This window comes from Ostrea edulis, chromosome 5, assembly GCF_947568905.1.
Source record: "Ostrea edulis chromosome 5, xbOstEdul1.1, whole genome shotgun sequence".
Taxonomy (NCBI): domain Eukaryota; kingdom Metazoa; phylum Mollusca; class Bivalvia; order Ostreida; family Ostreidae; genus Ostrea; species Ostrea edulis.
In genome coordinates, this window is record NC_079168.1 from 55,890,163 (window position 1) to 55,918,077 (window position 27,915).

A 27,915-nucleotide genomic window follows, 5' to 3' on the forward strand; every position below is an offset into this window, starting at 1 on the left:
AGAAGTCTTTTAAAAAGAGATTGTAATTTGAACAATAAATGTATTTGAAAATTAATATTTCTGTAAGAAATTAATTTTGCTAAAGTTTTGCAGAGCTTTTATGAGTACCGCAGAGACGACTGGAAACATGGCTTCCGGTAGGGCTATCAGAGTTTCATCCACATTTCGGGTAAGTATACTTGAAATATAGGGCCTATATAACATTCAGCTATGCCAAAATAAAACATAAATTGAGGAAGCAACACAATTTTAGATAATTTTCTGGCTGCAATGTAGTGAACCAAAGACATAAAGCAAAGGAACCGTTTTTTTTATATCAATGCGAATTTTCTCAAAAGGTTATGACGAATTTCCTCTGATTTCTATAATGACATGACAGTGATTTTGTCATTTGTGTTAAAGTAATGCATATTTTTTGAAAAGTTTGATCAAATTGTTATATTTTAGATCTGGTGAATAATTACTTTGGATAGCCTTAGTAATTTTTAAATAAAAATTTTGGTGAAATTCGTGAATCAGCAACCAACCCTTCCCTAACATAGTATGGATCATATGGAATCAAAATTCACTTAATAGATATTTTTTGTCGGCACAACAACATAAAAAACCAATAGCATTTTCCCCTGTACTTTTTCAAAAAAGCGTTTGGTCAAAGACGTAAATAAATTGGGAGAAAATGGTTCTATCGAAGCTAAGCACTGTTACATGTAGCATACAGCATATGTATTCCGTTCTGCTCTTCTAATTCAATACACGCTTGCACCAACTGACCTTCACCTTGTAACAACATATAGGCATAACTAAATTGTGCTCTCAGTTTCTACCAACTGGTAGATTTTTTAAAAAAAAGTTAAAAGTAAAAAAAAAAATGAACTTTCAATTATAAATAATGAGGTATTGTATTTCCTAACTTTGAATTGAATTATAATACTTTCTTTTTTTTTCCCCAATGAACGCATACGTAACAACAATATGTGCAGTACGCCATGCTCCCACTTCCTAATGACGTGTAGATTAAAAAATAATAATGATAAATAAAATTGCTTGATTAAAACAAAATTATTGTGATTTCCACAATAAATTTGATAATTTTTAATTAATTTTTTTTTTTTGAGATGCACCCCATGTATGACAGTAGGCCTAGTTGTCAACGATACATTGTAATATAATTTATCTAATCCAAAATAATATTTGCATTGTTTATTTAAAAAAACCAACAACAACGCTATTACAGATGTTTAAAGGAATAACATTACCAAATAGTGTTTTGACAGCGACCCCATGTAAACATTATTTACTCGCAGTCGCAGATCGTTTCATAATCGCTTTCCTTGCTACATTTTGGTATTTACATCTCTATTTGTATGCACTGGTGGCTAAAACATATAAAACTCGGGAAATTTGTCAACATTGAAATAAATGTTATTCATGGTAAATATATTAGGCCCCTAAAACCCGAGTTTTTAAAGATATCTAACACTACTTTCACAACTAGTTGATCAACAAAGGTCGCATATGATGTCACTGTATCACGTGACTACGTAACTAATGAACTAAGCTTTTTGAAATCGGGGCTTAGATTTAATTCTGTATTGGGGTTAATTATCACAATATTTTGGCGAACTATCTATTATTTAGAATTAATTTCTATAAGCATAAGGAAGACAAAATGCATATAATTTTTTATATTTTGAAAACATGAGATGTGTCCTTTAAAGTAGCTACTTCTACCTACTTTTACCTGTTTTTAAAAATATGGATAAATAATAATTAAGGCGCATCTTTTAAACAGGTCGGTCATTTTATGTATTATGTTGTGCATGTGCATGAAGGTAAACTTTAAAATTAATACAGATTTGTAAGACATTCTAGATTTTTTATCACGTAGCTTTGATCCTAAGCTCCTAGAAAATGGAACTGGATATAGTTATTGATGCAAATTTGAAAGGTTAGAAAATAATCATTTTTTGTCCAATATTTTTGTGGTATTCATCGTCAGTGTAAGTAAATCAAGAAATTTGGTACACACCATATTGCGCCGTTCCTGTGTTTGACCATGAAATGCAAGTAAAGGAAAAAGTAGGTAAAAATAGCTACCTGGGGTAGGTTTAAATACCTAGATAGCTATAAGTAGCTACGAAGGTAGAAATAATCTTTGGATTGGACCTGTATATGTCTCTAATACATAAAATTTCCTAAATGGCAAGTTACCAGATTTTGATTGCTTAAACTTAGTCAAAGCAGTACAAGCTGTAACTGATGGTATTTTTTCAACTATCCAATTATGCACCAAGTAACACCTATTGGTGTAACTAATATAATCCCCAAAATCCGAAGAAAAATTCAGCAAAATAAACAAGAAAATATTGTTTTGAGAGCATACCTACATTGAATGAGCATTTCATATAAACCGCCATTGCATCGTATATACGGACATGGGAACGATGATTTGATGATTGCCAAACGTAATCGAGTTGCTGAGACCGTGTTCATATCTACACACGTTGTTTGTTTTAGAATATTACATTGTTTCATAAGTGTAAGAAAGTAATGATTACGCAAATGTGCCACTCAAATGAAATTTTGATAGTGAATTTTCTATAGAATTGGCATTACAAATCTGACACATGGTCAGTGCCTCTCTTTCTCTTTTTTCCGAAATTGTGACCTCTGAGGTCAATGCACATCGGAGATCACGAGCAGGAATTACTGACAGGAAGACAGTGATTCATGAATCAACATTTTCTGCTGATTTGATTGGTTCATTGCTTCAGATTCACTCTGATTCTCTGAATTTTTTTATATTCAAACACAAATATGTTTTTAGCTCACCTGAGCTGAAAGCTCAAGTGAGCTTTTCTGATCGTCTGTTGTCCGTCGTCTGTCTGTCTGTAAACTTTTTACATTTTTGACTTCTTCTCTAGAACCACTGGGCCAATTTCAACCAAACTTAGCCAAAGGCATCCTTGGGTGAAGGGTTTTCAAGTTTGTACAAATGAAGGGCCATGCCCCTTTCGAAGGGGAGATAATCACAAAAATGCAAAAATAGGGTTAGGTCATTTAAAAATCTTCTTCTCAAGAACCACTGGGTCAGAAAAGCTGAAATTTACATGAAAGCTTTCTCACATAGTGCAGGTTCAAATTTGTTAAAATCATAGCCCCCGGGGATTGGATGGGGCCACAATAGGGGTTCAAAGTTTTACATACAAATATGTAGGAAAAATCTTTAAAAATTAAAGATCTTCTTCTAAAGAACCACTCAACCAGAAAAGCTGAGATTTACATGAAAGCTTCCTGACATAGTGCAGATTCAAGTTTGTTAAAATTATGGCCTCCGGGTGTAGGATGGGGCCACAAGGGGGGATCAAAGTTTTACATAGAAATATATAGGGAAAATCTTTAAAAATCTTCTTCTCAAAAACTACTGGGCCAAAAAAGTGGAAATTTACATGAAAGCTTCCTAACATAGTGTAGATTAAAGTTTGTTAAAATCATGGCCCCCGAGAATAGGATGGGGCCACAAGGGGGGATGAAAGTTTTATATAGAAATATATAGGGAAAATCTTTAAAAATCTTCTTCTCAAAAACTACTAGGCCAGGAAAGCTGAAATTTACATGAAAGCTTCCTGACATAGTGCAGATTCAAGTTAATTAAAATCAAGGCCTCTGGGGGTAAGATGAGGCGACGATAGGGGATCAAAGTTTTACATACAAATATATAGGGAAAATCATTAAAAATCTTCTTCTGAAAAATCACTGGGCCAGAAAAGTTTACATTCACATGAAAACTTCCTGACATAGTCCAGATTCAATTTTGTATAAATCATGGCCCCCAGGAGTAGGTTGGGACCACAATAGGGATCAAAGTTTTTACATGTGAATAAATATAGGAAAAATCTTTAAATATGAGCCAAGTTGACTCAGGTGAGCGATGTGGCCCATGGGCCTGTTTGTTATATGTTCTTTTATTTTTGAATTTACTTGCCATCAGTTACAGCTTGTATTGCTTTAAAAGTCAATAAATATCGCAGTTTTGTCTGCCAGTATCAAGCAGACAGTTTGTCAGATCTGGTACTGTTTTATTGGACAATATGAAAATTTAGCCTGCCGTCTTTCGCCAACTATGTTCATAAGTGTCTTGTGGGGGTGGGGGGTGCCCCTGTGGTGGTCAGCTAAACTGGTTGGTTTGGCGGCAGGGGCCAAGATACTGAATACTAATGCATGGAGATGGAGGAGATTTACACATGACTTTTGGGCTAGTAACTCCTGTCAGACCACCAGTGTATAGTATATTGGGTGTTTAGGGCTCGAAGCTAACTTTTATTTCACCAGTCCAACCGGACTGATGGGGTATCATTTCAACCAGTCGGCAGAAAAATTTACCAGTCCATCAGAGTTTTTACAGAAGTAATTAAACACATTTTGTTAATGTTATTAAAATAAAATAATGGAATCTAACTCAATATGCCTCAGACAAAATTGTAATATTAAATGTGCGATTTAAATTTACTAACCGGGTTTGTCTGATATTTACAGAGAAATGCCAAATGCATGTATAAGATTCCATAAGTATATTTTCCAAAATGATGCTGTAGAAAATTAACCAGTCCCATCAGACTGACTAAAACAAATGTCAGTCTGTCCGCCAGACTTTTAACCAGTCACAGACTGACGGGCAAATGTTAATTTTGAGCCCTGGTGTTGGATGAGAACAGCACTGTTGACCCTCACCCAGGGGGGTAATGGTGGGAGTGCAGCCAATACAACAAATATGACAGGGATAACTAGGGGGGATAAATTGGGACTGTACCGAGCAATACACAGGTCATGACAGTTTAGAGGCCATTTACATGTATGTGTTAGAGGCCATAAAGACAAGGGTAGAACCTTGGTTAGCAACAATTACTGATGGGTTGTTGGATTTCGGGGGGGGGGGGGGGGGGGGGTAGCTACTTCCAGAGGCCTGTGGGCCTCTTGTTTTATTGTTTCACAAGCAATTCAGTTGGGTTAAAATTTATTATTAAAGAGTAAAGATGTAGAACTATAAATATAGGGTACCCAAGTACGCTGATGAAAAAAACGATAAAATTCTACTCTGTATTTACTATTTTAAAATATATTCACACATAATCACACTACCAAAGTTCATCCCAAAATTCTGTATACTTCCCAAGATGAATTAAGTAATATGCCTATTATATTTTCATACAAATTTTAACTGTACCAAAGAACAGAATGTTTATGCATTGCAACAATCAATTACATGGAATGTGCAACATTAGATGAATTTCTTACCTTAATTCACAAACTGAGTAACAGTTTTGTAATAGCTCCAAGTGACTGAAATTTTCTATTCTAATTAGATGAAACCTGAATAATGTTGAAAATCATGTCTTTCTGGTCTTCAGCTATACAGTATTTCAAATATGCCCCTATATCAATGAGTCCCACAGGAGTTTATAGTCCCATTAGGACAGTTCTAGTTACTCATGGTTTCAATTTCTCTATTTTCAGAAAACCAGCATTTTTTCTTGTTTGTGCTCATTCCAAACAAAACAAGCTCCTTCACTGTTGCAAAATGTTTTCTTGAGGTAAGTCAAGAACTAAGTTAATTTAAAGTTCTCTGAAAGGATGGGGTTTTCTTCCCATGTTATAACATATTGTGATATAACTTGGTTTTAGACACTTTACACTGTTTAAACCATGAAGTGGTTTCTAAAAAGGTGTAGTCTGTTCCAATCTAATTTATTTCTTAAGAATTGGTAGAATGAAGATACATGCACTCGCATAAAAAATTTGGGTGTATTATGTTTTGGTGCTGTCATCTGTCTGTGTGTCATTATTATCATGATCACACTTTCAAACCTGGGGATCTGAGCCCTGGATCATACTTCTCCTTTGTATCAGAGTTGGTAGTAGCACATGATTTGATATATGACTTTTTGTCCATTGGGGTTTGGAACTTGGGGTCTGGCCCCTGGAGGAAGGTTCTAAAAATGTTGTTCATGTTTCTCCTCTGTAACCATGTTAACAGATAGAATTGATTTGATAATGGCATGTCTTATAGTTCTGCATGTTAACAGATAGAATTGATTTGATAGTGGCATGTCTGATAGTTCTGCATGTTAACAGATAGAATTGATTTGATAGTGGCATGTCTTATAGATCTGCATGTTAACAGATAGAATTGATTTGATAGTGACATGTCTTATAGATCTGCATGTTAACAGATAGAATTGATTTGATAGTGGCATGTCTTATAGTTCTGCATGTTAACAGATAGAATTGATTTGATAGTGGCATGTCTTATAGTTCTGCATGTTGGTTTAGAACTTTGATTCTTGCTCCAAAAGTTAAAAAGGGGGATGGGGTGTTCCAGAAATCTTGCCCACCATAGTTCTCCTCTGTAAATGTAGCAGAAATGATTTCATGGTGGTGTATGGTGACCTGTTGTTTTGCATGTGGGTTTTGTACTTCAGTCCGGTCCCTGGGGTGGGGTCAGAAGTTCTAGTCCACATTCCAACTTCTTTGATATAATTTGATTGTGCTGTGTTGGTTTTGAACTGGGATTTTTGCAGAGCTTAATTGACCCTTTTTGGTACAGGGTCCGGTACCCTTTCAATTGGGAATTTTTAGTTAGAAAAACTGTTTTGGGAAAAAATACTGCATTGTAGGTAGAAAAACAATGTGCAGTCATTTATATATCGTTATTAAAGGTACACATGCTCCAATTTTTATGTTGGATATACATGTACATGTAAATACTACGACAGTATTCTGTAAATAAAATGAAACAAAAACTATTATTAACATGCTTATATTTCATTAGATAAGCGAACTTTATACATCGTATTAGACAACTCATTCTCAAGATGTTGCAGATTTTATGAAACAACACATGCAGATACCATTTTTACTACATGTATGCTTGTGAGCTGATAATTTGGGGAAAGTTTCAATCAGAATTTGGGAAAGAACAGTCATTTTTCAATTGGGACCAGGTCATTTTACAGGCATGCAAGGATATTAAGCCCTGTTTGGTTTTAAAATTGAAATAGTGTAATGTGGGCATCTGTTAAGCAATGCTCTGATCGAATACTCTATAGGATACAAAAAGGTTTTGAACACTTCCTTGTACTTTTCACAAACTGTGATGTAAACTGCCCCAAACCAATACGCAACTTCCGAGATATCAACTCTTCTGTGATGAAGGTATGTTCAGTATTCTGTTGAACGCTTGGGTGGGTACAAGATGTATACATATATTATTCAATTTCAATTTTTTTTATTGACATCACCATGTTGGCATACAGTCAAAATAACAAAACAAATGAGAGATGTACCACTTTTTTTAAATCCAAACATTATGATAAGTAAATAAACATATTTCAATAAAAATCTGTTTGAGTATAACATACAATATGTAAATGATATCATACAAGAAGATGGTACTTTTTGTACATAATGAAAAATTTTCATCCATTTATCCTTGTGTACATATAAATTTTTAAAAATTTATGGGTATAGTACAGACAGTAAAAGCATGGATGAAAACAAAAAATAATGAAAGGGCTATATTTAAGGTACAAAATCCCTTGATTTTACCCAATATCTATAAATTGTCATGTTGTAAGAAATCAAAACATATTTATGATATATTGAACTATAATGATACTGAACCAATCTGTAAAACAAAATGAAACAATCCATTTGGACTTGAAGAAAATGAATGGAGAACAATTTATAAGTTACCATTTAAGTTAACAAAAAATTCAATGGTTCCAATATAGTCTTATTAATAGAATTTTGGTTACAAATACTTTCCTGCATAATATTAAGAAGAAGGATACAAAAAGCTATACATTTTGTAAATTGGAAGAAGAAACATTGGAACACCTCTTCTGGGAATGTGTAAATGTTCAATCCTTTTTAGATACTTTGGAAACATATGTTGAAGAAAATACAAACCTACAGTTATATATTACAAAAAGAATTTTTTTACTGGGATTTCTTGATTCAAACAAATATATTCAAAACACACTTTTTTCTGTGGTTAAAGTACTACATATATACCATGAGGTGTACAGAAAAGACATTAAGTATAGTAGTAGCGATATCATTTGAAAAAGAACTATGAAACCTTGAAATACATCTTCTATAAAAATGGTGAAAATTAAAGCAAAATTTGATACAACTTGGAATGGATGGAACCTTTTATTCAATTAAAACAGCTTTTTGATATATTTATATTCTCTCTCTCTCTCTCTCTCTCTCTCTCATATAAAATATTTTTTCTGTAAATTGAAGATTGATGCATATGCCACTTTTGTTGATATTACAGAATAGAAGAAAATAAAGAATTATAAAAACAACATAAAAAAAAAACCAAATGAGAGATAACAAAAAGAAAAGAAGAGAATTTTTTTTTTGGACACAATGACTATAGCATGTAAGACATTCATACGTTTTTTTAAAGTCCATGATAGATTAACTATGTAAATAAGGATTAAAGTTATGAAAGCGTAAATTTTGTTTATATCAGCCATTGGTATACATTAAACTGACCATATCACGAATAATATTTGTTTTGAATTAGGCCATTAAATTAAATATGAATTTTTTCCCCCCCTCTGCTGCACGAGTGATGTTTTAATCAAAGAAAGATAGTGATTATCGATTTTTGTTTGAGCTATTTTATTATCAAATATTCATAAACTTACTAAAATTGTGTGTCCCTGCAGTTTGGGTGTCAGATTGCATGATGTCTGATAATCATCCTTTCGGCAATAAATGAAGGCAGCGATAAGCATTTGTACCCATCGTGTATGGATGAAAATATGTTTTGCATCTCTCTGTGCGTAAGAGTTTCACAAAGGGAAAGAACTATTGGGCAACTCGGAAATTGCGTATTGTGGAGATTGGTTAAAAAAAATATCAGCCCTAAACCATTATAAATCATAATTTGTTAAAAAAAGATTTCAGCATCATTCCTTGAACAGATAGTGCACAATCTATGTATGTATACCAGTACTCAAAACCACATTATGATACTGTGTTTTAGTATATTAGTACATGTACTTCATTATTGCCTTGTTTTACTCTTTAATCCTTGTAAACAATAAATTGGGTTTTTGTCTAATTAAATGCATTTATACAGAAGAAAGTTTTTGGTGTCTTACATGTATATTTCTTATCTATATTTTGCATAAAACATTTACAGTAACTTTTGTAGTCCATCCTGTTATTTTCAAAGAGGTTTGAGCACAACCAATACGCAACCTGCAAATGTGGAGGACGATCTGTACAGTAAAATCATGATAGAGGTCAAGGGTCATGATTCCAAGGTGCTGGACAGTTACTACTGGTATCTAAAGCAGACTGCTTATCACTTAGACCTTGGTCCTCATGATACGTAAGTTGACTTAATTTTGTATCGTGAAACAAATGTTCTTGTATTGTGAAATCAATTATCGGTATAATAGTGGCTAAACTGTGTGTTAGAGAAAAGCAAGTAGTTGCCATTCTGTGTAATTGATTAGTGAATTATATTCAAATCACAATGTGATTCATATGATGTTTTTATGTGCCTGTAAATAATGGACTATGTAATGGTGTGGCAGAGGCGTCCTTCTGTCCATTAGCTTTTCCTTATCCAGCTTTATAACTTGGATACTACAGGGTCTAGAATCATCAAACCTTGTTAGTTGATGCATATTAGGGAATGATGTGTTGTAACCTAAAAGCCGGTCACAGTGACCTCATTTAAGAATGATATAATCAAATATAGTAAAACCCTGGCTGACTTATAACTATTAAGGCCTAGAATTATCATACATTGTCATTTAATTGCTGGTGTAAGGTTTGTCACGATGTCGCACTAGGTCACAGTGGCTCAAAATTTCTTGCATTTTAGTATTGAAAAGAGATCTGTAATAAAATGCCTGTTATGCACAAAAGTTAATATTTTAAGAGTAATTTTGATAGATAATCTCAGAATCCATACTATGATACAATGAGCATACCATTTTAAGTATACCTTTGTTAATATGATAATGAAAATCTTCATTTAGTAAATGTTCTTCAGTGTTCTCTAATTTGCAAGTAAATTAGTGCATAGTTAAGAAAAAAGTCATTCAACATACAATGCTGAGCCCTGTGGAATCTTGAATAAATGATACATTGATATATTTCAAATTCTTGGTTTGTGAAATTTAAAACTTAGAGACAGAAGGAGACTGATTTATTTTTTCCCTTGGGATCCATTATCCAAGTCAAGGAGATGCAGAATTTTGTTCATTGACTGAAAAAATTGCCTCTGTAAATTACGACATGAATTGATTGTTTAACTACAAGAAGGCAGTATTGTATTACTGCTCAGAGCATGAGATGGCTTGCTTGCAACTGAATAAATGTGTTATGTTCTTTCTTAGTCCATTTTGATGTCACATTGTCTTTTTGACTATTTAATTCAGGTTGTAGTGTGGGAACACATCCTCTTTTGTATAATGCAGTCATAATGATAGAAATGATGTAAAAAGTTGATAGCTAGTTGACATTTGTACTGATGTTTCAGGGAACACTTCCTGAGCAGTGCTGAGGGGTGTATCATATGCTATGGCAGTGCACTTCATCTTGAAATCAGTCTGAAGTTTTTTGTTTTGATGGGGAAAAAAAAAGATGTTTACTGAAATATACAGAAATCAAAATATATTTGCAATGTGTTTTGTAGTATAGATACAAGCCATATATCTCGGTAGTTAAAATGATGGGGGGAAAATCAGTAAGTACGAAGTTTAACAGAGTATATTGGAATCAGTATGTCTGTCTGTAGATATGTTTTTGTCCATGCATGTTCTGTGAAACTAGTGCATGGATTTACACTCATTACTCACCATATGAAGATGTGCACCTGGTATTTCAATTGAACAATTTTTCTTCAATTTACAGGCTTTTTCTACTTATGGATTTAGTCATTTTTTAAATTAAAAAGAGTACATCATAAAAACTCATGGAAAGATTTGATTTAAATGTTGTAAATACATTGTTCTTAGACTAAAGTTAAAGTTATGCATTTCTTATTTCAAATTAGAATATTTAAAGTATAGAAAGTTATACTAATTTCTAGTTTGTTAAAAGGGGAGGGGGGTCTCTTTGTCTGGAGAATATTTCAAAAACAAATTAAAGGTTTGAATCAGACCTTATACATGCATTTTGAATTAAAGTAAAATAACTTTTATGTACCTTGGCTTACATTTTGATTTATAGTGAATATATCAATATTTCCATCTATCCATTTTCTGTTGGTTGGGGGGGGGGGGGGGGGGGGGGGGGTTGGGGTTGGGGGTTGGGGGGTTATACTCTAGCAATTTTTAAACCATGTTCCAAATTGAATTAAGAGAAATGATAACAGTTAAATTCTTTGAAAATCCTATTTATTATATAGTGTGTATATAGAGCATTACCGTATATATTCTGTTTTATCCATTATTTAGTGTGCCCAGTGGGGGGTATTAGTCCCGAAAGGACAGTTCTAGTCCTAAATTTCTAAGAAAATTACAGGTTGTTGAACTTGTCAGTTTTGAGGAAATATTATATAGAGAGTACATGGTTTGTCTGTCTCACTCCTCTCACAACAGGGATCAAAATTAACTTTTTTCACTACTAGCAAATTGTAGCTAGTGGATTATTTTCCAACTAGCAAAATTGAGCTTTTACTAGCATTTTTCAATTGATTGCTGTTTTACATGAATTTAAGAAAATTATGCTTGTATCTATATCAAAATATAGGGAAAATCTTTTAAAATCTACTTTAAAGTGCAATAATAAAAATAATATTGAGAATTCTTTCATATAAAATTTAATGAATTATCAGACAACATACATTTATCATTGGTGCATGATGAGGGTCATAGGGTACACTTTTGCAGTGAACTTGCTGTCCAGAGACCTACCACCTATTTACAACATCATGTGATTTGAAATCTTGAAGACTGTTTGCACCAATTCAAACTATATGTTCAAAACTTTTGGAAATTTCATCTAAAAAATTCTAGTTGGAAAAAAAAACTCTTTAAAAAACCCAGCGAACTCTGTGTTTGACTACAGAAGGACACCGTGTGAAGCGGTGACACTAACACTTTCATGTAAACACGGACGAGATCAACATGCTTGCTATTTAAATCAGACGTCTCTGAGACGCCAGAAGTTTGCATGAAGAGGCCATCTTTCGACATCACTGACTGAGATGATCTTGGCCTTAGTTATTTATTCGATCCACGTTTACTTTTTATTATACGCCCGTCTTAAGACGGGCCGTATTATGTTATGGCCTTCATGTCCGTCCGTCTGTCTGTCCGTCTGTCCGTCCGTCCGTCTGTTAGCTTTTTCGTGTCCGGCTCATAACTTAAATACTATAAGGCCTAGAATAATCAAACTTTGTCAGTTGATACATCTTGGGTAGAAGGTGTGTCGCACATTAAAACCAGGTCGCTGTGACTTTTAATTAAGAAGATATGACCAAATATGGTAAAACCCTGTCCGGCTCATAACTTGAAAACTATTTGATCTAGAATCATGAAACTTGGTCATCTTATGCATCTTAGGTAGAAGGTGTGTCGCACTGTACTTTAAGGTCACTGTGACATTTAGTTGAAGTGATTTTTTGAAAAAAGTATGTTATAATTGGTACAATCCCTACTCATATAAGAGTTTTGTAGAAAACCTCATTCAAAAATGTTACATCAAGAAAACATATTTTTTTATGATATACTGTACAGCTTTTTTTTAGCCTATGTAATGTTTCCTTTGTTTCTAACAATAACATGAGAAATTCCACTTGTCCCATGGGAGTAGCATGCAAAGGGCATTTTGACAAGACTAATTAATGAGTTTTGTGTAGAGCATCTCTGATCAACATGATCTAGCAGGTGTTATCTTTATCTCTAGGGAATTGGGCAGAGAGATCTTAGCCTCTTAATTGCAGATATACCAGAAATTATTTGTGAAAGTGAATTTGTTTGTTGTGGTTAGTCTTTATTTTCAAAATTAATTTGACATTGTACTATATAATTTTTAATTTTTTTTCTCAGCAATCTATATGCAGAGTATCATTTCTCACTAAGACAACAAATGGTTGCAATATGTATAAAGGCCTATTTTAATGATTAGTATTTTGATGTTTTGTTATGGCTGTGGCATTGTTCAGAAAAAAGATATACAATGAACAAAGCTGCAGATTGGGCATTTGTGTAAATCTGAACAGATGAAATAGTATTGCAATAACCATATTAAAAAATGTTAATTCAAGAAACTACACATTCTTCATTATATACACTGTACTATACAGCAGTATATAACAAACAAATTATTTCTTTTGTGTCAGTAACAAGAGAAATTTCCCTTGTCCCATGGGTGTAATTATCAAGCAATTCAGGAGGCATTTTGCTAACAGAAAAATTGCATTCTGTCAAATTACAGATTAATTAATGAGTTTAGAAGATTTCTGTTACAGCAATCTGATCAAGGAGGTGCTATCTATATCTCTTGCAATCGGGAATTGGGCAGAGGAATCTGGCCTTCTAATTGATCTGTCAAATTTTAGAACAATTCTAATTGGTAGCCATTACTTTGAAAGTTAATTTGATATAAAGTTTAAGAATTAATATGATATTGTAAAATATATTTTTATTTTATATCTCAACAACAAGGTGCAGATTGTCATGTCTCATTAAGATGACAGTTTTACAGTCTAAGAATAAACATAATGACTAATGTTTGATGTTTTATTACGCTGTGCATTAATTGTTCTTCATTCCTTAAAATACAATGAGCAAAGCTGCAGATGTGCATTTCTCAAGTCTAACACAACCAGTTGAGAAATATATGATGTATTATTTTTTTCTAATTAATAACTACACCATAGGAGATGCACCAGTATTTGAAATAACCGTTTTTAATCTATATTTATTTATATTGACATCACCATGCATATTTTACTTTTATACTTGAAGATTTGACAAAGGCAGATACTGATATATGTATTTTTTGATATGTTGAATAAATCAACCTTTTTGAGTACTTCCATTTATTGTAAGTTGTTTACTTGGATAAAGGGCTATCTTGCACTCTAATCATTTCATTGAAACCATTTGGGAAAATGTTTTTATATCCTTTTAAAAATCATTAAGCTTACATTATCAATATTTGAAGCAATGTCACATGAGGCCATAAAGTGGGTAAGATTCTTAAAGGAAGGTTGACATTTGGTTCCATGCATACCTATCTCTTCATGGTGATATGTTCATGTTAACAATATGTGACGGGCGTATCATGTGCCGTGGCGGTGCACTTTATTCAATACTTGTATATTCATTCTGTAAAGCGTTTCTATGCACAAGACAAAATTATTGTAATCTTCAAAGTACAGCCAATAAACCAAGGATATCCGGAAAAAAGATCGGGTTTTTTTTTTCACTCACAGAAAGTTGCGATCACTTGTGATTTTTCACTCACAATTTCAATTTTTAACTCACATTTAGCAAGTATTTCCCCTTAATTTTGTTGCCTGCACAGTTCTAAAGCTAGGGCCTTCTTATTTTACAGAATGCTTGTATGGGTATTGAAGTTGTTCATGTGGCAAGGCTTTGATTTTGTTTTGGGGGAAAATACAGGTTGTTGAACTTGATCAGTTTTGAACAAATATTACAAAGTGATTACATGGTTTATCAAGATATGGCCTTTGTTATGTGTGTATTGCAAGAATTTTGATTCTCAACAATTTTCTTTAAAAAAACATTTTGACGTTTGAACAAAAATGACAGGTTGTTGAACTTGGAGACAATTTTTTATTCACACAGAGCTCTTAGTTTGTTGACTTCCTGTCGCAGTTTTTTTTAGCTAAAACATTTTATTCATACAATGCCAAAGAAATATATTGCAGCTTGATGATGGCTGATACTAATTCGGACGTATTATGTACTGTTTTCAGTACTATTGTTCAAAGTGGGTTACAATGCACCTAACCATGTAGAAGTCATTGTCAACACAATTGACTTTTGTTTTCAGATACGTACAAAGAAAACCAACCATTGACAAATTAACCTTGAATAAGTCAGTGCACGTCTTCAAGAAGCATAGAGTCCAGTATGAAGCTAGAACACATCACAGATCATTTATTGTAAGTCAAAAACAAGATTCTGTTTACTGTGGGTAAAATCATTGTGATAGTTCATAGTATAGTACATTTATACAAGTATTAAGACATTGTAGAGATATTTTAAGGTACTATAATACATATATTTGGTAGTGAGTTAAAGTCAAACCTTATAATGGGAAAACACAATTGAACTTCAATATCTCAAATACCATGGATATGTCGAAGTGATTCAGAAATCCCAACCACTTATTCTCCAAGTATTTTACCCTCGATATCTTGAATACGCGGGTATCGTAAAAAAAATTATCAGCCACATCGACTTTTAAGTTAAGGTTTGACTGTATAATTACAACCCAGTTCAAGGTCACAGCATTGCATAAACACTCTTGTGATACATGTATTGTGTTTGATATAAATATAGTCCTTGAACAAAATGGAAGAAAACGATACATAAACTGTCACATGTCTTGTGTTTCAGTATTATTATCTCACCGGATCAACAGCCAATACATTTTTGGAATACATCCAAAGAAATCTACCTGAGGGCATAGCCATGAAAGTAACCAAGGTAGATTTGTAGTGCTTCTATTTATTTTCAGAGGTGGTTGATGATGTAGATAGTTTGTCTACTGTAAAATGAGAGAATCTGGTATGCCATCAAATTTAGCGCCTTTAGCACAAGTAGGTGTAAATCAAATCACAAACTCTGTGTGAATGTATTTTGCAAAAGATCACCAATGCGCTAACATTTATTTGTGCCAATATCTAGGCACTTGCTTTCGCACTAAAATACACATGTGCTAAATTTTCTCATTTTACAGTATCACATAATGAACTCATTTTCATTCAAATGATACAGGTATATTCTATATTTGGATAAGCTATTTAGGATAGTTGGTAAAATGGGCAGTAAAAACCGGGCCAGGTCACTTTCGTAATCCGAATTTTTTAGTTTTCTTCGTTACTTTATTTTCGTTTGATGTGAAACTTCTTAATCTTAATCTGGATGATACATTGGGTCTTCGCTACAAAAATTACGGCATAATTTTGCTTCACTGTGAAAATATCAACGATTGTTTATTTCAGGTTGGTAAAATGGGTAGCGAGAAAAAATACACATTTTTCTGTAATTACAACTGATATATGTTACACAACAATGAAACTAGACATAATTTAGATAAATATTATGACAACTTATCACCAAAATGCTGCAGTACCTGTTAGGCCAATTCAACTTAATTAGTAGATTATCAACTAGGGTCAGCAAAAAGTATGGGGCGGGTGGGAGGATTTTATTTGTTAATTTTTATTTTCTGAGAAAAATATAAAAGACAAACTATCTTTTTTTCAACAGATGCGCATCATTTAATGCCAGGTGAAAATCAATCTAATAGTATGCTATTTTCACAGACAAATTCCAGGTTAAGTTGTAATTTCAAACAGGAATATACTTCTAACTTCTTCAAGATTTCCGCCTGTAAGAAATTAAGAAAACCGTATAGATCTATTTTCTTCACGTGGCTTTTCACGTTGCTATACCGGAAATGTAAACAAGAAGTGTAAATACCAGAGTTCAACATGAAAATATTCTGGAAATCGCAAGTTTCGCAAAATAAAAAAATTCGGGGCGGGTCAATTTTTGAGGGGCGGGCGGGGATGATAATCTATCAATTAAGTTGAATTGGCCTTATGTGAGTCTTATATATTTGATATTTACGATTTATTAAAACCCGGGTCAAAAGGAAACTGGACACGGGTAACCCATGGCCGAATATTAAAATTCCGAATAAACTGAAGGTGTTAGCTGTCACTTTCATCTTCGACGCATCCTGAATGTAATTCAGCTTCCCATCAATTAGTAATTATGAATGGATATCACTCTGATCTCATAATTACGGTTAATTAATCAAAAACAGTAGCAACTAAATTGGAATAAATAATGCCGGGCCCAGGTCAACCGCATCCGGTTTCCTCTTGGCCCGGGTTTGGAAAAATCGCCGATAAGTAAAATAAAAGGCATTGAAATGGTCAAATAATGCATTGAGTATCAAATTCAACTCTCTATGAATTGAAAAAATGCAAGGTTTTCAGCAGTAGGTGCATAATTTACAGAAAATATGCAATAATGTGTGTTCTGGTCTTGCTACCCATTTTACCAACCAGATTGTATACAATCATTGCATTCTTTATCTGTAGGTAATATTATGTGCTAAATTTTGTACTGAAGACTAAATGTATCATTAAGAATATATTCTGTAAGTTTCAAAACAAGCAAAGATATATCAACGAAGAAAACTAAAGAAATCGGTTTACGAAGGTGACCCAGCCCGGCCCGGTTTTTACTACCCATTTTACCAACTATCGCTATTTAGTTTTCAGAAATAAATTTAAAAAATTGCATATTTGTGCACGAATTTCTAATGAATTATAAATGTATAATTTTTCATAAAGTTTTAATTGATAGAAAAAAAAGGTTTCAGGAGAATTGTAACTTTTCATATATGGGGTTGCTATCTTTATTAATATGATCTTATATTGCACAGTGTATGGATCAAGGGAAGATCACTCTGTGTAGAAAAACCACTTCACTCTGAAAACTTTTAAAAAGTGTTCCTATATGATTGTTAAAGGGAAAGGCAACTCAATTTTTTTTACATGATAAATGATAGGATTGATTATATCATAAAACTTTGTCATATTATTTTGTTGATATATGTAGATAAGCTTCAGTACTAATTTGAAAACGTTAGAAATTGAAACTCCTGCCATCTATAGAGGCTGCCATGATGTGGAACTCTTTTGTATTCAAGACCACAAAAATCAATAATTTTGACGTCACACCGTCTGTTACGGTTTTGATGAGATTCTAAGATGTGCATGTGATATGGTAGATTTTACGAATAAATAGGTTGATGCATCCTGTCAAGCTGTTAATTGCACTCATGTGAAGGGGAGATGTGATTTTTCTCTCAAAATTCTTGACCCAACCAAGTCATCTGAACCTGAAAAGAAAACACTATGTAAACTGTGGATCCATCATAGATCTGCGTAATGACAAGTTGAGTTTCGGGACTTTTGTATGAAGAAATGTGTACTGTCTGCCTTGTCTGTAACTCGACTCGAATGAATGTCTTCTATTCTCAATTCCCTTTTGTGAAAGAATGGGCTCCAATCTATATGACTCCAAATTAATTGTTTGTGACTTGTCATGTTTACAGTGCTGCTGATGATATAAACCAGAACCGACGGTGTGATGTAATAAATTAAACTTCAATGGCCGCTCTCTTAAGGGGGGAGGGGGGGGGGGGTAATTTAAAATATATGATAGATTAATATTGATATAATCATTAAGCAAGGATTGTTGGTGTTAAAGACTGTCATTTACGATATCAGTAAATAATACTTTATTTTTTTACTGTAAAATATACTGTTTAATCCCCAAGCATGTGGGTAACATTAGGTGAAAGGCTGAGAACTTCAGAGAACCTCTTTTGCATTGCCTTTTGGATTTTTACGATTGATGGAGATCCAATCCAAGTACAGTAGATAGGAACTCATTACATGGGTATACAACCTTCATTACATGGGTATACAACCTTCATTACATGGGTATACAACCTTCATTACATGGGTATACAACCTTGTTAGTAAACAAAATTATGTTAAAACCATGGCCATACAATTTTTGCATTGTCACTACATGCTGATATTTATATTTACCAATATTTTATGAGGGATAAACCATTGTTATTTCAGTGTATGTTATTTTTCAATAAAATCACTAATGCTCAACTCAACATTAAAATCTCTTTAACAATAAGAAAATTATTTATTTCAAAATATGTCTAGATTGTTTGAATTATGGGATATATAAAAACAATGCTAGTATGGTGTAATTTCTTCACATTAATCAACTTTGCTGGTTAGGAAAATAACCCTATGCTTGTAATGTTTCTACTGCTATAGTACTTAAACAGTTAGACTTGATTCTTTAAGAAATTAATTTTGTCATGCTGCATGTAAAAATTGAAATGATACAAAATGTGTAAACTGGTTTGGAGGGTAGAAATTCGACAATTGAAGTATAGTACACATGTAGATCACAAGAAAGTTAAAACAGGCTCCCGTTGATTGTGAACTGGCTTTCATTTGATAAAATTGACTGAGATGTGAAAGGAGTGTAAACATCTTACATCAAAAGTTGGCACTATTCCCCCTCCCCACCACCATTAGTTAGATTACATCAAAAGTTGGTACTATTCCCCCTCCCCACCACCATTAGTTAGATTACATCAAAAGTTGTTACTATTACCCCTCCCCACCAATATTAGTTAGATTACATCAAAAGTTGTTAATATTTCTCCACCCCACCACCATTAGTTAGATTACATCAAAAGTTGTTACTACTCCCCCACCCCACCACCATTAGTTAGATTACATCAAAAGTTGTTACTATTCCCCCTCCCCACCACCATTAGTTAGATTACATCAAAAGTTGTTACTATTCCCCCTCCCCACCACCATTAGTTAGATTACATCAAAAGTTGTTACTATTCCCCCACCCCACCACCATTAGTTAGATTACATCAAAAGTTGTTACTACTCCCCCACCCCACCACCATTAGTTAGATTACATCAAAAGTTGTTACTATTACCCCTCCCCACCAATATTAGTTAGATTACATCAAAAGTTGTTAATATTTCTCCACCCCACCACCATTAGTTAGATTACATCAAAAGTTGTTACTACTCCCCCACCCCACCACCATTAGTTAGATTACATCAAAAGTTGTTACTATTCCCCCACCCCACCACCATTAGTTAGATTACATCAAAAGTTGTTACTACTCCCCCACCCCACCACCATTAGTTAGATTACATCAAAAGTTGGTACTATTCCCCCTCCCCACCACCATTAGTTAGATTACATCAAAAGTTGTTACTACTCCCCCACCCCACCACCATTAGTTAGATTACATCAAAAGTTGTTACTACTCCCCCACCCCACCACCATTAGTTAGATTACATCAAAAGTTGTTACTACTCCCCCACCCCACCACCATTAGTTAGATTACATCAAAAGTTGTTACTACTCCCCCACCCCACCACCATTAGTTAGATTACATCAAAAGTTGTTACTACTCCCCCACCCCACCACCATTAGTTAGATTACATCAAAAGTTGTTACTATTCCCCCTCCCCACCACCATTAGTTAGATTACATCAAAAGTTGTTACTATTCCCCCTCCCCACCACCATTAGTTAGATTACATCATTTGTTACTATTTCTCCGTCCCACCACCATTAGTTAGATTACATCATTTGTTACTACTCCCCCACCCCACCACCATTAGTTAGATTACATAAAAAGTTGTTACTATTCCCCCTCCCCACCACCATTAGTTAGATTACATCATTTGTTACTATTTCTCCATCCCACCAATATTAGTTGGATTTTGAAAATTTTAGAATGTAAAGTAATTGAATTTTGGTGAATTATGTCTTCCCTCTTCCAGGGGGAGACATTGTTTTTGTACTTTCTGTCTGTCCGTCCGTCTGTCTGTCACAAAATCTTGTGAATGCTTCTCCTCCTACATGTACATAGCTTATCAGATAGACTTGAAACTGTGTACAATGCTTCATTGCCATTTGTAGATGTGCATATTGGTGAGACAGGAGGATCCAATTATTTTCTTAAAAGTTTTAGTGTGTCTAATATGGGTGGAGGACAATAAATAGTTTGTGAACACTTCTACTACTATGTGGCTTATTTGATAGATTTGAAACTTTGTTCAGTGCTTCATTGCCATTTGTAGATTTGCATATTGTCAGAACAGGAGGATCCAATTATTTTCCTAAAAGTTATAGTGGATGTAAGAGGGGTAGATGATGTAAAATAGCTTGTGAACACTTCTCCTGTAGGGCTTATCTGAAAAAAATTGAAACTTTGTACGATGCTTCATTGCCTATTGTAGATGTGCATATTGTTGGGACAGGAAGATCCAATTTATTTTCCTAAAAGTTATAGTGGATCTAAAAGGGGTGAAGGATGTTAAAATACATGTAGCTTGTGACCGATTCTTGTATATGGCTTATCCAATAGACTTAAAAACTTTGTACAATACTTCAATGCCATTTGCAGAAGTGCATATTGTAGGGACAGGAGGATCCAATTGTTATCCTTAAAGTTATAGTGGATCTGATGGGTGGAGGGTGTAAAATAGTTTGTGAATACTTCTCCTATGTGGCTTATCAAAGTTCATAATGCTCATACTTTCTCCTTCATACCATGCAGTACATTAAGGGGAGGAGGTTTCATTTTGAGCACTTCCAATTTGGGGAGACATTTGTTTTTCCTAAAAACAATCTCTAGTTTTATGTTTAATTTGATCTACACTGTATGATTGTCTTCACACGGTTACAACATTTTGATTGGTCTTGGAAATGATGGTTCTCTGAACGTCAATGTCTGTTACAATGAGTTATATCAAAAGGGACTCATTCTGCATTTATTACATCTTGTAGTTCAAAATGGAAAGATTACCCGAGCACTTACAAAAAGACGCTGTAGTAAACTTGGAGGACGAGGACAAAGCTGAGGATTTACTGATTGAAAGCAGTTCACAGAATATGCAGGTCCCAGCACCTAGAATGCAGAATATACAAATGCATAGAGGGGGTGTTCAAAATCGTCTTTTAAACAAAATATTAATGAGTAATGCCACTCAAGATGGACCAGCCAAAGATAAAGCTAGAGAAATACAGGGTTCTGAACAAGATCATAAAGAGATGATATCATCTGAACCAGAACATAAAGAGGTGATATCATCTGAACCAGAACATAAAGAGGTGATAGCATCTGAACCAGAGCATAAAGAGATGATATCATCTGAACCAGAGAATAAAGAGGTGATAGCATCTGAACCAGAACATAAAGAGGTGATAGCATCTGAACCAGAACATAAAGAGGTGATAGCATCTGAACCAGAGCATAAAGAGGTGATAGCATCTGAACCAGAACATAAAGAGGGGATAGAATCTGAACCTTTTATGGCAACATCTTCAGAGGACTCTTCCTCCTCCTCAGATAGTGATAGTTCTGACAGTGACAATGATGATGACAGTAAGGGAATAAATGTTGAAAAGGGAAGTGTTGATAAAAAAGGAAATGGTGATGATCCTGTTGAAAAAGGAAGTGAATTGGGAGAAAACAAAAATGGATCCGACCCAAATAAGTTATAAAAAGTTCATGAATTTATCTGAATAAAGGTATGCATTTATGTGTGTTTTGTGTATGAGTAAGCGAAAAACACATCAACATTTTTGTATCTCTTTAGATCTTCTGAAGTGAAAACTCAAATGAGCTTTGCAGATTAGAATACAAAATGTATGTCTGTCCTTTCTGTCTCTGAATTTTTCAGAGGTTTTTGTTGTCTTCTCCAGAACCAGTAGATTAATTTTGACCAATCTTGGCAAAAACCATCCTTGGGTTCAGGAAATTCAAGATCATTAAAATGAAGAATCATGCCCCTTCCAACGAGATAAAATTAGGAATTAAATTATAAACAAAATAGAATGGGATGTTTAGAATCTTCTCAAGAAGCCAAACAAACATTAGAAATTCTTTATGATGAAGTGAAGATTTAGATATACTCTAATTATGACCTCTTGGTAATAGTTTAAATGAAAGGCGAAGATAACGAACAGTGATCAATCTCATAACTCCTACAAGCAATATAAAACAGAGAGTTGGAAACACGGACCCCTGGATATACCAGAGGTGGGATCAGGTGCTTAGGAGGAGTAAGCATCCCCTGTTGACCGGTCACACCCGCCGTGAGCCCTATATCTTGATCAGGTAATTGGAGTTATCCATAGTCAAAATCAGTGTGCCAAGAACGGCCTAACAATCGGTATGAAACATGTCAGACAACACGTTTAAAACAAATTTAAATGGGTTTGCGTCTGAAGACACTGATAGAATTTTTGTATTTATTTGATACAAAACTTTAAACCCCTATTGTGACCCCACAGGTCATATTTTGAACAAATTTGTATCTTCTGTGAATGAGGATAATTGGATATTGATTTGATAAACTGCACTGAGAAAAAAAACCCATCTATCCTTATGCAAAACTTGGAACCCTAATCTGACCCAGTAGTAATGAATTTAACAATCTTAAATGCACATTATATTACAATGTTTGGTTATATTTTTGGGTTCTTGAGATGATATTTACATATTTTCCCTACGTAAACTTAGAACCCCTATTCTGGCCTTTTGTGGCCAGTAGGGTTTATAAATTTTACATAGGAATATTTATGAAAATTCGAAAATTTTATATGCAAGAATTCACAAAGTAGTGTAGATTTAAGTGTTGAAGTCATGACCTCCAGGTTCACAAAGAAAAATCTTATTTTCAGGAACAGGAATAGTTAGTTAAAACACAGTATGCAAGAATCCTGCTGTTAGTTTAGATTCAACTTTAAAATTGATTTAAATCATGGTCCACAAGTTTATAGTGGGGCCTTAGAGTAAACTCGGGTGATCTATTGCAATTGTTCAGCATCCGTGGTCATCCGTCTTGCATTAACAATAGAACATTTTTACATGTAACTTCTTGATAATTACCATTCCCTTTCTTTTCAAATTTTGTATGAAGCATCTTTGGGTCAAGGGCAACATAAATTGTAAATTTAAGGACTCCTGCACCCTTGGGGACATGATTTGAGCTGAAAATTTTCAAATTTTATTTTTCCATATTTAATGTTTACAATGCTTAACTGAGGTATTTCTAATGGTCAGCAAAAATTTGTGTAGGTATTATGTTTGAATAATGACCTGGTGGGGCAACAATTGAGATCCAAGGATTTCTGGTGTTAAGTTTTACAAGCTTTCCAATAGCAACGGATCACATGTACTGTAATTAAAGCTTCTCAGAATGATATTTGCAAGTATCCGGAGTTGTCCAACTGCAAGTCATATTCCAGACTTGGATTTGTGCAGTGGCGTAGCTTCCATTGAGGCAACCGAGGCAGCTGCCTCGGTAAAAAAACAACAACACCTTTTACATTGTTAAAATGTCGATAGCTTCTGGGGGGCGCAGCCCCCCAGACCCCCTGCCTCGGTAATATTCGAACCCAAGCTACGCCTATGTTGTGTATGGGCAAGGTGAACTAGACGAGTGTTGTAACTTAGGAACCTTTTGTTCAACTTCATCAGTAAATGGACAAGACTGTAGCTGAGTTTTAAAATGTTGAAAGATCAGGAAGGTGACTGGTCGTTTAGAAAACACGTCCTGTAACTTTTTAGTCCACAGTTGTTTCCTTAGAAGAATAATTACTTGTTTGATCATAGAATAGGTAAATGATATACATGAAATTCTATTGAAAGTACAAGTGTCATCCTTATGGAGCGCCAAATTAACATAAAACTCATATAATTGAAAATATCTTAAAATTATTTGAAGATATCATCAATTTTTGTCCATCTAATTAAACTCGGACTGCTTAGATCTGCGCCGTATACTCTGCTCAAGAAGTAACGATTGTGAGCGTATCTTAGGATCTGATTTTAATTAGATTGCAATAATTGAATTGATGCACGCATTAAATCAATTATTGCTCTCATCAACTGAATTGATGCGCACATCAAATTAATGTGTGCATTAATTCAGTTTATGAGAGCAATAGTTGATTTGACCTGCGCATTAATTCAATTGATGAGAAATTTTTTCAAAAATGACTGATTTGATGTGCGCATCAATTCAATTATTGTTCTCACCTATTCAATTGATGCGCGCATCAATGTGGTGGTTTAATTTGGAGCTTGGTATGAATAATTTGATGATCTCTTTAGTTCAGTTGAAGTTATCTTTAATTATTTACAACGTTTTTGTGTAAGGAATAAATTCGCGCATGGATTCTTAAAAGAGAGCAACAATTTGATAGTGGGTGTGTTGAATTGAAGATCTCTTAATAATATAGTTGCTCTCTCTCTCTAAAAGAATTATTGTGCGCATCAGTTAAATATTTCAATTAATGAGAGCAATAATTTAGTTATTGCGCGCATTAATTGAATTGATGCGCGTTACAATTCAATATTTAAGAGATTATTACGTACGTTGTATTGATGCGCGCATTAATTTCATTATTGCTCTCTTCAATTGATATCATCAGTGCATTTGAAGAACTAGCAACAATTCAATTTTAGCGCTTATCAATTCAGCAGAGTAATTAATGCTATCACCAATTCAATTTATGCGCGCAAAAATTCAGAATTGAAGATGTCATGAATTATTGCGCGCATCAAATGAATTGATGATAACTGCAAATAATATCTTCGTTTATTTGAGTTTATATTTTGGCTCTCTATACGTCCTGGGATAAAAGCGTACAAAATACGATCAGCTAAAAAATTAATTTATAGTAATTGATATGATAAATGTATAATGACATTTGCGATTAATCAGAAACTATGGCGGTCTGTCCATTTAATTAAGTACTATTAATTAAGATGGGGAAAATATCTACTAGTAATTGGTGAGGAATTAAAGACGGTGATATTTTGGCTCATGGAAGGATAACAACGTTGTTGAGAACTCGCTGCAAACACTAGTATACAATTTTCTAATTAAGGACATCATTCCTTTCTGTGTATTTTGCATGGTTGAATAGGCGATCTGTAGAATTAAATTTGACATCGACTATGATGTGATATGAAAGTGATCGTATTAGTTCATACACATCAGATTGATATTGCGCGGTAGAGATAGATAAATAACATAGGAGACGATGTTACCATTGCTTACTACAGAGGTGTATTATTGACGAGATGATGTGTACTATACTACGATTGAACAGTATGCATGTACTACGCAGTCCTTTTAGAGTAGACCAGTCTTATTGTTTAGGCTGACAACTGCTTCTGAGGACAAGCGAAGCTATTCAATTGATTTTAGGATATTTGTGTGCAGAAAGGCGAAGGAAAATTACTATTTGTTCACGATTTAGTATGACTTAGAACTATACTTTTGTTCTTCACAGGGAATTTCATTGGTAAATGGTTATTTACTAAAAATCCAGACACCAAAGCTGTTATCGAAAATTTGTGTTTGTGTATGGTGATAAATGAAACCTCTTTTCGCTGGAAAATCAAAAGAGTGTATAGGTAAATCTGATTAAGACCTGTTTGCTTTGATAACTTGGAAAAATTGAGCTACATGGGGTCATTTTTGTTTTAGCCTCCCGTCGCGACATAAATTAGAAATGGAAATCCGGGAGCAATGCGGGTATGTAATCCCCCTGGCGATCAGAAGGTGTTGTATCTGATAAAATGGCTATATCCCCCTGGTCAAAGAATTTCTCGATCAATATATACCCGTAACCGTAACAGTCGTCTTCCAGATTCTAAAATCCATGATTTTTTTAGGGCTCGGAAGTCAGATGTGCTCCGGACGGTCAGTCCATTTCTATGTGTGAACTCCTCCCAAGATATCCAAATTTAGAATGAATTCGAAGTTCCTTTGGACTATTACATTTGGTCACCATCCAGCAAACCCAGAATTGTTCCGCCTGCCTTATCTGTGACGTTTTGGAGTATCTCGCAATGATATCGGACAATTAAAGCATTCTTCAATCATCTGCCCTCTAACGCTCTGCGGCACTTCATATAGTGACGGAGCACTGGCGACTATCATTTGCAATTAAGATATGCAAAGGGAAAGGATATTGTCAACTGTTTCATTGAAATTTGCATACATACAATCTGGAAAGGGTGAATCTAAAGGTCTCTTCCAACAGATGTAATTACGAGGAGTGATTAATCTTTGTGAGGAGATTCTAACTCTGTTTTCATCGTAGTGCCAAAACTTTGAAATTCTTTAGTATTTGATAAAAGGCCTTTAATACAAATAGCATGGCGATGTTGAGAGTTTTTCTTCACAGCTTCCTTTCGTTGTTTGCTGTTGTGGTTTGGTCGAGTGCAGGAGTTCCTAGTGAACTCTCCGACTGCAGGAAGTCGTGTTTGTGTGAAGGAACGAAAGTCATCTGTGAGAGCGCCGCCCTGCAGAAGGTGCCGGAATTCCTTCCTCGAAATTTAACTTCACTGTAAGTCTATGATTTTTTTTACGTGCTCTATGCGAAAAGAAAATTTGAAATAGTCGATTTTAATTCTTGGTAATATTTTATGCCAGCTTCCTGAATACTGAATAGCCCCCCTCTGTTTAAAAAAAAATCCTCCTTTTTTTTGTTATGTCAATGATTTTATTATATATAACATAACATATATATATATATATATATATACATCTAATCCAGGGGGCCCCTACCCTAGGTGAGGATCATAAGAGGGTCTCTGCGGAGACTTTACCTCGAAATATAAACGAATAAAAAAAACCCCCAGATTTGAGGTTAAAAAAATAGCCTCTCACCTCCGTTTACTCTTGAGTGTAGTGCATTGTCGCATAAGTGTTTATTTTCCCGGTGTCGATAATATGTCGATTTCTCGTACTATTGCTGTAATTCTTGGAACATGATTTACGCCTGTGATTTAGGAGAATTTCTGTTTGATTAAGGGGCGGTTCACACCGGATTAAACCAGTACCAACCTAGAGGTTAACTTAACCCACGAATTAGCGAAAATAAACTACTATATTTATTTTTGATAAAATGTTGAGAATTTTGTCACATCGATCACATTAATTGTAAACGGGTCCTAGATATATTGTCATTTACTTTTAACTCGCACTAACCGTTTCTTT

General features: G+C 34.2%; 2 protein-coding genes across 3 annotated transcripts in view; both read left to right on the plus strand.

Annotated features, from left to right (window-relative positions):
• The first annotated feature begins 37 nt into the window (after positions 1-37).
• On the plus strand, positions 38-22,434 carry LOC125650223 (uncharacterized). 2 transcript variants are annotated; one of them, XM_048878300.2, is made up of 6 exons: positions 38-169; positions 5,515-5,591; positions 9,233-9,412; positions 15,064-15,175; positions 15,633-15,722; positions 21,680-22,434. In XM_048878300.2, the coding sequence occupies exons 1-6, from the start codon at positions 101-103 to the stop codon at positions 22,394-22,396; spliced, it is 1,245 nt and encodes a 414-aa protein (XP_048734257.2). In that variant the 5' UTR covers positions 38-100; the 3' UTR covers positions 22,397-22,434. The 2 variants fall into 2 exon arrangements, with proteins under 2 accessions (XP_048734257.2, XP_048734258.2); XM_048878301.2 differs by having other exon boundaries at positions 9,254-9,412.
• A 4,151-nt stretch (positions 22,435-26,585) lies between these two features.
• LOC125650222 (thyrotropin receptor-like) overlaps positions 26,586-27,915 on the plus strand; it is a 42,292-nt gene continuing 40,962 nt past the window's right edge. Inside the window, exon 1 of the mRNA XM_048878298.2 lies at positions 26,586-27,262. Within this exon, the coding sequence (XP_048734255.1) occupies positions 27,072-27,262 (191 nt within the window). The 5' untranslated portion in view covers positions 26,586-27,071. The remainder of the gene's footprint in view (positions 27,263-27,915) is intronic.

Excerpts from the sequence above, each read along its gene's own strand:
- LOC125650223 (XM_048878300.2), top strand. The coding sequence starts at position 101 with ATGAGTACCGCAGAGACGACTGGAAACATGGCTTCCGGTAGGGCTATC. Across the intron at positions 5,592-9,232 it reads TTGCAAAATGTTTTCTTGAG|TCCATCCTGTTATTTTCAAA; the intron begins GTAAGTCAAGAA and ends TAACTTTTGTAG. Across the intron at positions 15,176-15,632 it reads CACATCACAGATCATTTATT|TATTATTATCTCACCGGATC; the intron begins GTAAGTCAAAAA and ends CTTGTGTTTCAG.